Below are 14,260 nucleotides of genomic sequence, written 5' to 3' on the forward strand. Positions count from 1 at the left end.
ATCTATCCTATATCTATCACCCCTCAATTTAAAGCTATATCGCCCCGTGCTAGCCATCACCATCTGAGGGAAAAGGCTCTCGCTCCCCACCCTATCTAATCCACTGATCATCTTGTATGTCTCTATTAAGTCACCTCTCAACCTTCTTCTCTCTAACGAAAACAGCCTCGAGTCCCTCAGCCTTTCTTCATAAGACCTTCCCTCCATACCAGGAAACATCCTAATAAATCTCGTCTGCACCCTTTCCAATGCTTCCACATCCTTCCTATAATGCAGTGACCAGAACTGTACACAATACTCCAAGTGCGGCCGCACCAGAGTTTTGCACATCTGCAGCATGACCTCATGGCTCTGAAACTCAATCCCTCCACCAGTAAAACCTAACACACCGTATGCCGCCTTAACAATCCAGTCAACCTGGGTGGCAACTTTCAGGGATCTATGCACATGGACACCGAGATCTCTCTGCTCATCCACACTACCAAGAATCTTACCATTAGCCCAGTACTTTGTATTCCTGTTACTCCTTCCAAAGTGAATCACCTCACACTTTTCCGCACTAAACTCCATTTTCCACCTCTCAGCCCAGCTCTGCAGCTTAACTATGTCCCTCTGTAACCTGCAACATTCTTCCGCACGATCCACAACTCCACCAACTTTAGTGTCATCTGCAAATTTACTAACCGATCCTTCTATGCCCTCATCCAGGTCATTTATAAAAATGACAAACAGCAGTGGCCCCAAAACAGATCCTTGCAGTACACCATTAGTAACTGAACTCCAGGATGAACATTTCCCATCAACCACCACCCTCTGTCATCTTCCAGCTAGCCAATTTCTGCACCAAACCACTAAATCACCCTCAATCCCATGACTCCGTATTTTCTGCAATAGCCTGCTGTGGGGAGCCTTATAAAACACTTTACTGAAATCCATATACGCCATATCAACTGCCTTACCCTCATCTACCTGTTTAGTCACCTTCTCAAAGAACTCAATAAGGTTTGTGAGGCACGACCTACCCGTCACAAAACCGTGTTGACTATCCCTAATCAAATTATTCCTTTCTGGATGATTATAAATCCTATCTTTTATAGTCCTTTCCAACACTTTGCCCACAACCGGAGTAAGGTTCACTGGACTATAATTACCAGGGTTGTCTCTACTCCCCTTCTTGAACAAAGGGACAACATTTGCTATCTTCCAGTCTTCTGACACAATTTCTGTAGACAATGATGGCATAAAGATCAAGGCCAAAGGCTCTGCAATCTCCTCCCTGGCTTCCCAGAGAATCCTAGGATAGATTCCATCCGGCTCAGGGGACTTATCTATTTTCACACTTTCCAGAATTGCTAACACCTCCTCCTTATGAACCTCAATCCGGTCCAGTCTAATAGCCTGTATTTCAGTATTCTCCTCGACAACGTTGTCTTTTTCCTTTGTGAATACCGACAGAAAAAGTTCAATTAGCGCCTCTCCTATCTCTGCGCACTCCACACGCAACTTCCTACGACAGTCCTTGACTGGCCCTAACCTTACTCTGGTCAGCCTTTTATTCCTGACATACCTATAAAAAGCTTTAGGGTTTTCCTTGATCCTACCTGCCAAAGACTTCTCCTGTCCCCTCCTGGCTCTTTTTAGCTCTCACTTCAGGTTGTTCCTGGCTAACTTGCAACTCTCAAGCACGCTAACTGAGCCTTCACGCCTCATCTTTACTTAAGCCTCCTTCTCCCTCTTGACAAGAGATTCAACTTCCTTAGTAAACCGTAGGAGCTTTTGGGTGTCTGAACTCCACAGTGAAATGTTAGTGCATTTGAGTTAGTAACTTGTTTTTTAACAACACACCTCATTCCCATTTGATAAATTGGATAGAGTTGGCGTTTAAGGTAATTATAGTCCAGTGAACCTTACTGGCAGTAAAATGTAGGAGATGGGTGGGTTGGGGGTGAGACTATACAGCCACTTGAGCCACCTTCCCCACCGTCCTCAATTTCCCTTACTTGATCTACCTCCACCTCAAATGTATTTAACCCAACCTCAACAGCGACCGCCACCCCCCCCCCACTCCACTGCGAAGTAGTTAATGACAAGGCAGTGCAAGTGGGGAGTTGAGGTTCTGTTTTATTTTCTGAGCGAGTTTGGCTTTCAAAAAGGGAAATGCGAGCCAGAAAATGGCCCATCTCAATAACATGCTCAGCTGTGCGTGGATTTTTTTTTCCTTATTCATTCATGGGATGAGGATGTTGCTGGCTAGGCAGCATTTATTGCCTGTCCCTAATTGCCCAGAGGGCAGTTAAGTGCTGTGGGTCTGGAGTGACATGTCAGCCAGACAATGGTGAACCAGATGCGGTTTTCCAACAATTGACAATGGGTTCACAGTCATCATTAGATTCTTAATTCCAGATATTTATTGAATTCGGATTCCGTGGCAGGATTCGAACCCAATGCCCAGAACAGTTTCTGGATGATTGGTCTCGCGATAATACCACTACTGTCACCTCTGGGGAGAGAGAAAACAGTTAACATTTTGAGCCCAGTGACCATTCCTGAGACCCTTCTGCTTTCTTTCTCCATTGATGCTGCCAGACCTGCTGAGTCTCTCCGACATTTTCGGTTTTTGTTTCAGGTCTTCAGTATCTGCAGTTCTTTGCCTTATTCATTTGTTGATAGCGAGCCCGTGATGAGTCCCAATTCCCTGTTGATCACCTTTGCCCTCCCTTCTCTCCCCCCCCCCCCCCCCCCCCAACTTTCTCTGTCTGTTTCAGAAGCTTCATGAGCTGGTGGTACCTCTCCTGATCCGACTGCAGCAGAACACCAGCATGACTAGCCCCTACCTCCGGGGGGATTGCCGAAGGGAACTGTACCGCCTCCTGCTCTTCCTGCTGTTAGTTCCCAATTCCAAATGGCCGCCACCGCTGCACTGCGCCGTCAGGACGTTCAGCCAGGGACAGAATGACCGTGACCCAGAGGTAAGAGAAACAAACCGTCACCTTGGCACCTGCTATCCTTTCGACAGCCAGTGCCCGTGCATGTAATGTAACTATGTAAACAGTCACGCTGCAGTTACACCTACCCGCCAGGGGTGGCGCTGCAGCTGGAGTGTATCGCATAGTCATGGTAGACCCTTCAATCCAACTTCTCTCTGCTGACCAGATATCCGAAATTAATTTAGTCTCCTTTGCTAACATTTGGACCCTATCCCTGTAAACCCTTCCTATCCATGTACCCATCCAGATGCTTTTTAAATGCTATCATTGTACCAGCCTCCTCCATCTCCTGTGGCAGCTCATTCCATACATGCACCACCCTTTATGTGAAAACGCCCCGTAGGTCCCTTTTAAATCTTTCCCCTCTCACCTTAAACTTGCGACCTCTAGTTTGGGACTCCCCTGGCCTGGGGTAAGGACCTTGGCAGCTCATCCTACCCTGACCCCTCACATTTTTTGAAAACCTCTATCAACCTCGTGATTGCAACAAGTAGAATTTAAAATAAATGAATAAATCTCGATGGTCCCAGTAACGGTGATGATGACATTGGCAGATTATTGGAAAACCTTTGTTGCTGCTTGTTTAAAAACACTGTCGGGTTCAGCCGTGTCCTTTAGTGAAGGAAATCTGCCATCCTTACTGGGCCAGTCCTGCACATGACTCCAGACCCACAGCCAACATGGTTGACTTTCCTGGCCTGTGAAATGGCTGATGTAGCCCCCCTGTTTTATTCGAGGAAGTCTGTGACTGCCTCCTGAGCAAATTGGGACCATCAGTGGCCGTGCTAGGCCAGAGAGAATGCAGGTGAAAAACACAGCAGCCTCACCCTTTCTGTTCAGCTTCGCCCAGACGTCCCTCCTGAGCAAGCAATTGGGTTTTGTTTCTGGGAGATCTCCCAAGTGAGTGGAAACTTCCCTATTCCCATCCAGTAGACGACAGTGGCTCAGTTCTTACTACTGTTGCCTCACAGCGCCAGGGGACCCGGGTTCGATTCCACCCTCGGGTGACTGCGTGGCTGCGTTCTCCCTGTGTCTGCATGGATTTCCTCTGGGTGCTCTGGTTTTCTCCCACAGTCCAAAGATGTGCAGGTTAGGGTGGATTGGCCGTGCTAAATTGTCCCATTAGTGCCCAGGGATGTGAGGGTTAGGGTAGATTGGCTGTGCTAAATTGTCCCACAGTGCCCAGGGATGAGGGGGTTAGGGTGGATCGGCCGTGCTAAATTGTCCCGTAGTGCCCAGGGATGTGCGGGTTAGGGTGGGTTGGCCGTGCTAAATTGTCCCATAGTGCCCAGGGATGTGAGGGTTAGGGTGGATTGGCCGTGCTAAATTGTCCCATGGTGCCCAGGGATGTGCGGGTTAGGGTGGATTGGCCGTGCTAAATTGCCCCATAGTGCTCAGGGATGTGCGGGTTAGGGTGGATTGGCCGTGCTAAATTGCCCTGTAGTGTCCAGGGATCTGACTGTTAATTCCATGTATATTAGTGTACAAGATGATGAAAGGCATAGATGGAGTGGATAGTCAGAGACTTTTTCCCAGTGTAGAAATGACTACTACAAGGGGGCATAATCTTAAAGTGTTTGGAGGAAGGTATAGGGGAGATGTCAGAGGCAGGTTCTTCACAAAGAGAGTGGTGGGCGTGTGGAATGCGCTGCCAGCAGTGGTAGTGGAGTCAGATACTTGAGAGACTTCTAAGTGACTCTTGGATTGGCACATGGAGGATAGTAAAATGTAGGGTATGGAGGATCTTAGTAGGATAATAGGTCTACACAACATTGTGGGCCGAAGGGCCTGTACAAAAAAAAATTACCAGGATGCTGCCTGGACTGGAGGGCTTGTCTTACGAGGAGACGTTAACTGAGCTCGGACTTTTCTCTCTGGAGAGAAGGAGGAAGAGAGGTGACCTGATCGAGGTGTACAAGGTAATGAGAGGCATGGATAGAGTCGATAGCCAGAGACTTTTCCCCAGGGCAGGATTGACTGCCACGAGGGGTCGTAGATTTAAGGTGTTAGGAGGAAGGTATAGAGGAGACGTCAGAGGGAGGTTCTTCACCCAGAGAGTTGTGAGCACATGGAATGGTTTGCCAGTGGTAGTCATGGAAGCGGAGTCATTAGTGACATTTAAGCGACTGCTGGACATGCACATGGACAGCAGTGAATTGAGGTTAGGTTATTTTAGTTTTGGATTAGGATTATTCCACGGCACAACATTGTGGGCCGAAGGGCCTGTACTGTGCTGTACTTTTCTATGTTCTATGTGTGGTTTAGGGTGGATTGGCTGTGCTAAATTGTCCCATAGTGCCCAGGGATGTGCCCGCTCTGGTGGGTTAGCTGTGTGTAAGGCAGGGTTCCGAGGGGGTGGGGCGGTGTTGTGAATGGGCCTCGGTGGGATGCTCTTTGGTGGGACCCGATGGGCCGAATGGCCTGCTTCAACACTGTAGGAATTTATGATTCTATCTGACCAAACCTTCCTGGAGTCACGATGGAGACTAGCTGGCCGCACTTCAGTTACACATTTCGAGATGAAAGACCCCAGGCTCTTCATTCAAGTTTAATCCCACCACTCTAACACCTTGCCACTAAAAATGTGCACTTTCTCCAGTGTCATTATCTTAATCGGACAGAGACCAAAACTCCCAATGCCCAAGAGTAAAGTTTAATGTCACTCATCCTGTTTCCTGACGGGCAGTCCCCAACCGTGCTATAAAAATGGAAGGACTTGTGAATTGACCTCCAAAGCCTGCTCTTCATTCAAAAAAAGTGACTATTCTGAGACTTATTCTCCCTCCTCCCAGCACCCTCCTCCCAATAACTCCCTTTTCAGTCAACCATCCATTGCCCAACTCCCAGGCTGTCTGAGACAGAGAGAATCCACAGAGTCGGGATTTTCTGAAAGAAGAAATTCCTCCTCCTCCTCTTCTCTCTCCCCCCACCCCCCAAAACAAAGGAAGCCCCTCACTTTGAAACTGTTCCCATTCATTTAGATACGACACACTGCAGCATTTATTCTGCCAACCCCACCCCCCACCCCCCCCAAACCCAGGCAGTTTCAATGCGGTCAGCTCGCACTTTTCTCCGCTCCAATTGACAGGACACAGGTCAGGAGGGTGAGGGAATACTCCCCACTTGCCCCCAGATGGGGGCAGCTCCAACAGCGCTCAAGAAGCACCATCCCGGACAAAGCAGCCCCTGCTTGATTGGCCCCACGTCCACAAAAGCCCCGCTCCCTCCACCCACCGACGCTCAGTAACGGCAGTGTGTACTATCTACAACATGCACTGTAGGAAATCACCAAAGATCCTCAGAGAGCCCCTTCCAAACCTATAATCTCCAACGTATAGTGGATCAAGGGCAGCAGATAGAAGGGAGCACCACCTCCTCACTCCCTATCCTGACTTGGAAGTATATCGGCCGTTCCTTAAGTGTCGCTGGGTTCAAAATCCTGGGATCCCTCACCCTGCTATGCCACACGGGACTGCAGTGGTTCAAGAAGACAGCTTGCTCCCCACTTTGTCCAGGGGCAGCTAACAATGTGCCGAGTTGCAGTGTCCCACCCTGTAATGCCCAAAGGTCCCGATTAGATAATTGAGAGTAAATTTGCACATAGCAAGCTACAACAGACTGCACAAGTTCAAGGTGGCTCACCAATGACTTCTCGAGGGGTAAATCGGTACGGCCACGTCCTCTACCTTGCCCCAATGCCCCCACATGCCCCTTCTGCCCACACCCCCTCTATCTTGCTTCTTCCGCCCATGTGCGCTGCCCCTCCCGCACATCCGCTCTGAACGCTCGCTCGCTCCCATGCGCGCGCCCTCTCTGTTTCGCTCCCTCGCGTGTGCCAACTCTCCTCTCTCTCTGTCTTGCTCCCACGTGCCTGCGCATGCTGTCCCTTTCTCGATCTTGATCTCGCTCCCTCACGTGGGCTATCTGTCTTTTTTTTTCCCCTCTGTCTCGATCTTCCTCCCCCTCACCCTCTCTCTCATTCACTCCCATGTGCTCACTGTAATGAGAGAGTAGCCCTCTAGTCCTCTTAGATTCTCGCACCTTTAGCCTGCCCAAGCATTGGTAATCTGGAAGCTCTGAAATTGCTATAGAAAGGATGTTATTAAACAGGAAAGGGTGCAGTAAAGATTTGCAAGAATGTTATTGGGACTGGAGTTATAAGGAGAGGCTGTGACTTTTTTTGAGGCTGAGAGGTGACCTTATAAAAGTTTATAAAATCACGAGGGGCATGGATAAAGTGAATAGTCAAGGTCTTTTCCCCAGGGTAGGGGAGCCCAAAGTGAGGCGGCATAGGGTTAAGGTGAGGGGGAAAGATTTAAACGGGACCTAACGGGGCAACTTTAGCACACAGGCTGGTGCATGTATGGAATGAGCTGCCAGAGAAGGAGGTGGAGGCTGGTACAGTTACAACGTTTAAAAAGCATTTGGTCAGGTACATGAGTAGAAAACGTGTAGAGGGATGTGGGTCAAACGCAGGCTAATGGGACAAGATTAGTTTGGGGGGGGGAAAAGAAACAGAAATCGCTGAAAGAGCCCAGTAGGTCAGGCAGCATTGTCGGAGAGAAATCAGTGTTAGCCTCTCAGGTCCGGCGTCCCTTCCCCAGAGTTCATTTGCGACGTTAACTGTGATTTCTCTCCTCCAACGCTGCCAGACCTGCTGTGCTGTTGTAGCCATTTCCGATAGGCAGTGCCCACGGTTCTTTTTCGGTTTTTAACTGGTTTGGGAAAAGCTGCTCGGCACGAGCGAGTTGTACCTCTTTCCTTGCCCTAACAAAATATGTGCCATCTCTCTCCCCCCCCCGAAAAAAAAGGTCTCCTCTTTCTGCTCAGAGGCTCTCGTCATCTGCAACTGTCTCATCCACCCCCGGGTGCCTTCCCTTCAGATGCCCCTGAGCGCTGCCAGCCTCATTGCCACAGCCTTCAAGCCGGCAGCTACTGACCTGCCATCTGCTGCCAGGCTGCCACAGGTGCCCACGTTCCACCTGCCGCATCCTCCTCCTCCTCCTCCTCCTCCTCCTCCTCCTCCTCCACCGCCACCTCTGCCCCAACACCCACTTCCTGCAGCCACCACGGCCCGGGCTCTCGCTGAGCATCCGCCCTCGTCGCGTTTCTCCGTCCCACCGCCAGCCGCCCGCTTCCCACCAGCAGAGAACCATGCCGAGGGCGAGGGGGCGCCGGCGGCACCGGGAGACGAGGCAGTGTTCGGGGGCGACCCAAACCGCGGCCGCCCGGTCTTCGTGCGCTACGACAAGGAGGAGGAGTCGGACGTGGAGATCTCGCTGGAGAGCGACTCCGACGACAGCGTGGTGATCGTGCCTGAGGGCCTGCTGCCCGAGCGGGGCCCGGTTGGTGGAGGGGGCTCCTCCCCAGCACCACCACCCCTCACCCCCACCGCTGCCCCCGCTCCCACGCCCAGCGCCAAGAGGAAGAAGAAAGAGGAGGAGGAGGAGGAGGAAGAAGGGCCGGACGAAGAGGAGCAGGAGGAGATTGAGAAGGTGGTGGTGGCTTCACCTCGGGCCCAGGCACCCCCTACCCCAGCCCAGGCCCTGACCCCTGTCCCCCAGCCCCAGCCAGCATCCTCCCAGGAGCTAGGGGGCGCCGGCGAGCTGCACCTGGGCTCCCAGGAGCTGGACGAGGACCTGACCGTGATCAACATCAACAGCAGCGAAGACGAGGAAGGGGAAGAGTACCCAGAGGAGGAGGAAGAGGAGGAAGATGACTACTACGATGAGGAGGAGGAGGAAGAGGAGGAGGAGGAGGAGGAAGAGGAGGAAGATGATTACGAGGATGAGGAAGACTTTGAAGAGGGGGAGTTGGAGGACGAGGAGATGGAGGATGAGGACGAAGACGAAGAGGAGGAAGAGGAGGACGGGGAGGAGATGTATGAGCGAGGGCGGGCCGACATCCCCAAGGAAGAGAAGCCCGCAGCCCCGAGGCCCACAGAGCTCCTACCTCCTCCCCGGGAGGCTGAGGGACCTGCGCAGCAAGATCCTGGCCCCCCTCGGGGATCTCCTGGCCCCCGGCCGAGCGAAGGGGACGGGAGCCCCGACCCCAGGCCAGGCGTGGGAGCCCCTGGCCAGGCGGAGGCCGGCAACGCACCAACGGAGCGGTCCCCGGTGACGGCCACGACCGAGGGCAGGGAGGAGGGAGGGGCGGCGGCCAGCGCCGAGACCCCCGTCCCAGACACCGACGGAGAGCGGGCGGGCAAAGAGACCTCGGCCGAGGGGTCCGCTTCCCCGGATAAAGACGGTGCGCCAGCCCCCGAGGAGAAAGAGGGCGAGGGCGAAGTTGGCGGGAGCCCAGAGATCAGGAAGGAGGCCGACATCGCCGAACAGCGGCAGGAGGAGGTGGTACCTACCGAGAAGTCCACAGAGGCTGAGGTAAGAGTCTCGATTCACCCAGAGTATGCGTGACCGCCCCCCCTTCTCCCCTGAGCAATCCTTAACCCCCTATTGGGGCCGGTTTGTGGAAAACATTCCAGAGGGAGTGTAGCATTGAATGGCCCGAGTGGCCTACTCCTGTGCTGTTACCTATGTTCCTCGATGCCATTTTCACTGTGCTGCAAGGAGGCTGCTGACCCAAGGCCAGAGGGATCTCTGTCCAAGGGATCTCCAGCCCCCTCCCCTCCCTCTGAGACGCCGCTGAAAGGTGGGAGAGGGAAGCTCTCCCTCATCGACAACACCATCCTCTAATCCTCGATGGTGGGAGCTTGGGGTGGGTAGGGGTCTGTCTCAGCCCCCCCACGTCCCGCACATTCCCCGAAACGCTACCTGAGGGGGCACTCTGCATTTCTGATGGAAAGAACTGGGGCTGTGTTTCAGAGGGTTAGAGCTGTTCAGCCGTAGAGTCATATGGCATGGAAACAGTCCCTTTGGTCCAACTTGCCCACGCCAACCAGAAACCCTAAATTAACCTCGCCTCACGTGCCAGCATTTGGCCCATATCCCCCTAAATCCTTCCTCCTCATGTCCCCATCCAGATGCCTTTTAAATGTTGTAACCGTACCAGCCTCCACCACCTCCTCTGGCAGCTCATTCCATACACGCACCACCTTCTGTGTGAAATAGTTGCCCCTTAGGTCTTTTTTCTATTTTTCCCCTCTCGCCTTAAACCTATGTCCCGTATTTTTGGACTCTCCCACCCTGGGGGAGAAAGACCTTGTGAATTCACCCTACTCAATTCCCCTCCTAAACCTCCATAAGGTCATCCCTCAGCCTCTGACGCTGCAGGGGGAAACAGCCCCAGCCTCCCCCTGTAGCTCAACCTCTACAACCCTGTGGAGTCTTTTCAAATGTAGCAAAATCTCTTCCGGTAAGAGGGAGACCAGAATTGAACACAAGGGGAGATGGAAGGATCTATATCGGAAGAGCTGGCCATTTCAGTAGCATTGGATCACATCCACGAGGGGTTTGCAGATGATTTTGCTGGGCAAGTCATTTCGTGGCCAGGCTGCACAGATTCAAATCCCAGGCCTTCACACAACAGCTCACATTTAAATTTAATCAATAAACCTGGAACTCCTAAGCTAGGCTGCATAATGATGACTGTTGAAACACTGACTGGTTTCCTCATGCCCTTTTGGCAGCGAAATTCATAGATTTTTCTAATTCTCCTGAGAGGGGAAAGCAGCACCCATGATATTATGGATATATCGCGGAAAAAGTTGTAGGCGGGGGGGGGGAGGTGCCAGTGTAGGACTGGAACAAGGAATGTTCCATGTACCCCACAGGCAGAACAGTGAAGAAAGTGAACGGAGTTACAGGAGAATTTATTCAGGGTGAAGATGACCTCCGCCAAGTTGAGGCGTGTGCCTTCCCTGCCCAGAACTTTGATTCCAGTTTTCGCTCTCGCCTTCACCTGGTTCCATCTCTGACGCCTCCCTTCCCTTGCTCGACGTCTCTGTTTCTGTTTCTGGTGATCGGCTGAAAACCAGTATCCACTGTAAGGCTGCCAACTCCCAACAGTTACCTTGACTGTACACCCTACTTCCTGTAAAGACTTTGCTTCCATTCTCCTCATTCCTCCATCTCCATCGTGCCTGTTCTGATGATGCCAGCTTTGACAAGGGAACCTCGAAACACCCACCGCCTTCCCAACCGAGGATTCCCCAGCACTGTTGTCGCCGGATCTGACCCATCTCCCGCACTTTGGCCCCCACTCCCTCTCTTCCCTCCTGCAACAGCGATCGGGTTCCCCAACCGTCCCACCAGCTTCCGCATCCAGGAGATCATTTCCGCCTGCTCCAGCGACGTCCCACCGCCAGACACCTTCCCCTCCCCTCCCTTGGTCCGCCTTACGCAGGGACCAATCCTTCCGGGACATGCTGGTCCACTCCTCCGTTTCCCAACTCTTCCCACCCTCTTGTGCCCCCCCCACCCCCGTGGCACCTTCCCCTGTAACTGACAAAGGTGCACCACCTGCCCATTTGCCTCGTCCCTCCTCAGCACCCAAGGGCCCAAGCATACCTTCCAGGTGAAGCAGCTCTCCATCTGCACTTCCCACAATCTGCATTCGCTGCTCACAGTGTAGCCTCCCGTACACTGGGGAAACGAAACGTAGACTGGGCGACCACTTTGCAGAACACCTACGTCCTACTCGCAAAGAAGACGCTGAGCTACCAGTTGCCTGCCACTTTAACGCACCACCCTGCTCCCTGGCCAGCGTCGTTGTCTCAGTCTTGCTGCTATGTTTCAGTGTATGAAGCTTAGCAAAAGCTGGAAGAACAACACCTCATTTACTGCTTGGGGACGCTGAGCCATCTGAACTTAATACTGAGCTCACATTTAATCTCCAGCAGCAGCCGTTCATTCCCCTGGGACTGTTTGTTATCCACTCCTTTGTCTGTTCAACTCTTTTTCACTCTCTGTGGACTCCATCTCCACAGATTAGTTAACAACTGACAACCGCCCGCCACCACCCAATTCTCTGCATGTCAAATGACATTTTCCAAGCGACCATCAGTTCTGAGGAAAGGTCGCTCGACCCGAAACATTAACTCTGCGTTCTCGACACAGGCGTTGCCAGACCTGCTGCGTTTCTCCAGCAGTTTCGTGCCTGTGCCTGTCACTAATCCAGCAACTCTGCTCACGGCCTGGGGGGCCCGGGGTTCAAATCCCACCACGGCAGGGGCTGGGAATTTGAATTGTCAGGAAAATCCCATCGGGTTCACTAATGCCCTTCCTTTCTCGGGAAGGAAACTGCCATCCTCACCTGGTCCTATGTGTGCCTCACAGCCGTGAGGGATGGGAATATAGGGATGGGTTTAGCCAGCAATAGCTGTGTCCGGTAAATGAACTGAAAGGAAAAATTATTTGTGCAGAAGATTATTTGCTTTCCCCCTGCGATACGTCTCAAGGCCAGTGAGCGAATGAGGTGGTGTAATAGTAAGGGTTGGCAGTCCTGACCTGCAGCCTCATTGACTGAGGATAGGTAGTTCTAATATCCCTCTTTTTCCCCCCCTCGCCCACCCGGAGATAAGAGCAGAATTTAGGACATTCGGCCCCTCGAGTCTACTCCACCATTCGATCACGCGGACACGTCCCTCTTACAGATTAGACCATAACGGCCTTTCGCTCCCCCGCTCAGAGATTTCTGTCCCGTGCCTCGTCCGTTCACGTGTGTTGTCTCTTTTTCTCTTTCCTCCCCGGCGCCGAAACCAATGCCCCCCCCCTCCCCTCCCCTCCCCTCAGGACCAGGAGGACCAAACGGCGGCCATGTTGGCAGACTTTGTGGACTGCCCCCCGGACGACGAGGAGGTAAAGGAGATGGCGGCTGAAGCCGCGCCCAGTGGCAGCACCTGAGGGCGTTTCCCCGCCGCGGAGCAGAGGCTGGCTATGTGGAGGGGGTGGGTGGGGTGTGGGGGGAGTGGCGGGCGGGCAGGGGTGGTCGCAGCGCAGAGGCGCGTGCATGCGTGTGACTGCGGAGGATTGCACCGGCCCGACTGGGGTTTTTAATCTCCTAACCCAGCTTGAGAATGCCGGGCTGGGGGCTGGGAGGGGGGTGATCTTCACCGGCTTGTGTTTTCTATGACTTTTTTTAATAAAAATCCGAATGCAACCAGTCACGAATCCGAGCAATTAATGAAGAGTGTTCTGTGTGTGGAGAGGCACATATCGTGTTTACTTGTGTAAGCGTTGTAGAACGTGGAAACGGACCTCTCTGTCCATGCCACCCGGCTATCCTACATTAATCCAGTCCCATTTGCCCGCATTTGGCCCATATCCCTCTTAAACCCTTCCTATTAATGTCCTCGTCCAAATGCCTTTTAAATGTTGTAATTATACCAGCCTCCACCACTTCCTCTGGCAGCTCATTCCATACACCCACCACCCTCTGCGTGAAAAAGTTACCCCTCAGTTCCCTTTTAAACCTGTCCCCTCCCACCTTTAACTTACCCCCTCTGGTTTTGTCTCCACTACTTCTGGAGAAAAGATCTCAGCTGGTCATTCTATCCATGCTCTTCATTTTATAAACCTCTATAAGGCCACCCCTCTGCCTCTGACACTCTGGGGAAAATTGTTTCAGTCTCTCCCTGTGGCTCAAACTCTCCAACCCTGGCGCATCCTTTTCTGCACTCTTTTTGAGTTTCATGCCATCTTTCTTGTAGCAGGGAGACCACAATCGAACGCTGTATTCCAAAACTGGTCTAACTAATATGGCGGCAACGTGACCCTCCTAACTCCTACACTCAGTGCACTGACCAAGAAAGGCCAGTGTACCAAACACCCTGTCTACCTGTGAGTCCACTTCCAAGAAACCATGAACCTGCATCCCAAGGTCTCTTTGTTTGGCAACACTCCCCAGGGCCTGACCACGCAGCGTACAAGTCCCGGAAACAGCAGCCTTTTGCACAAGGTGTGCAGTAACTAGTGGATTGAGGTTGTGACTGATGGCTGTAGGTCAGCAGGCTAGCTACCCTCAGCTCCTAGTCCGATTGCAATAGCACACCCTGCAGTCTTTGTCTCAATGCCATGCGTCCTGAACCTTGCCCCCAGGGCCCCGAAGCCATATCTCTAGAGATCTCCTCTTCATTTCTAAGTCCTCAGTCTGTTGCGCCCTCATATTTCCCAGAGACTAGGAAGATCGTGAAGTCCCAAAGGGCGGCATGGTGGCTCGGTGGTTAACACTGCAGCCTCACAGCGTCAGGGACCCGGGTTCGATTCCACCCTTGGGCGACTGTCTGTGCAGAGTGTCCATGTTCTCTCAGTGGGTTTCTTCCAGTTGCCTCCTACATTTCGAAGGGTGGATTGGCCATGCTGAATTGCCTCACAGTC

The 14,260-nt window shown here is 52.5% G+C and overlaps 1 protein-coding gene across 1 annotated transcript in view; it reads left to right on the top strand.

Moving 5' to 3' along the window:
- pelp1 (proline, glutamate and leucine rich protein 1) overlaps positions 1 to 12,826 on the top strand; it is a 34,244-nt gene extending 21,418 nt beyond the window's left edge. Inside the window, exons 12-14 of the mRNA XM_059642675.1 lie at positions 2,766 to 2,969; positions 7,799 to 9,367; positions 12,677 to 12,826. Coding sequence (XP_059498658.1) covers positions 2,766 to 2,969; positions 7,799 to 9,367; positions 12,677 to 12,787 — 1,884 coding nt within the window. The 3' untranslated portion in view covers positions 12,788 to 12,826. The remainder of the gene's footprint in view (positions 1 to 2,765; positions 2,970 to 7,798; positions 9,368 to 12,676) is intronic.
- Positions 12,827 to 14,260: the final 1,434 nt, after the last annotated feature.

The sequence above is a fragment of the Stegostoma tigrinum genome, chromosome 45, assembly GCF_030684315.1.
Source record: "Stegostoma tigrinum isolate sSteTig4 chromosome 45, sSteTig4.hap1, whole genome shotgun sequence".
Classification (NCBI taxonomy): Eukaryota; Metazoa; Chordata; class Chondrichthyes; order Orectolobiformes; family Stegostomatidae; genus Stegostoma; species Stegostoma tigrinum.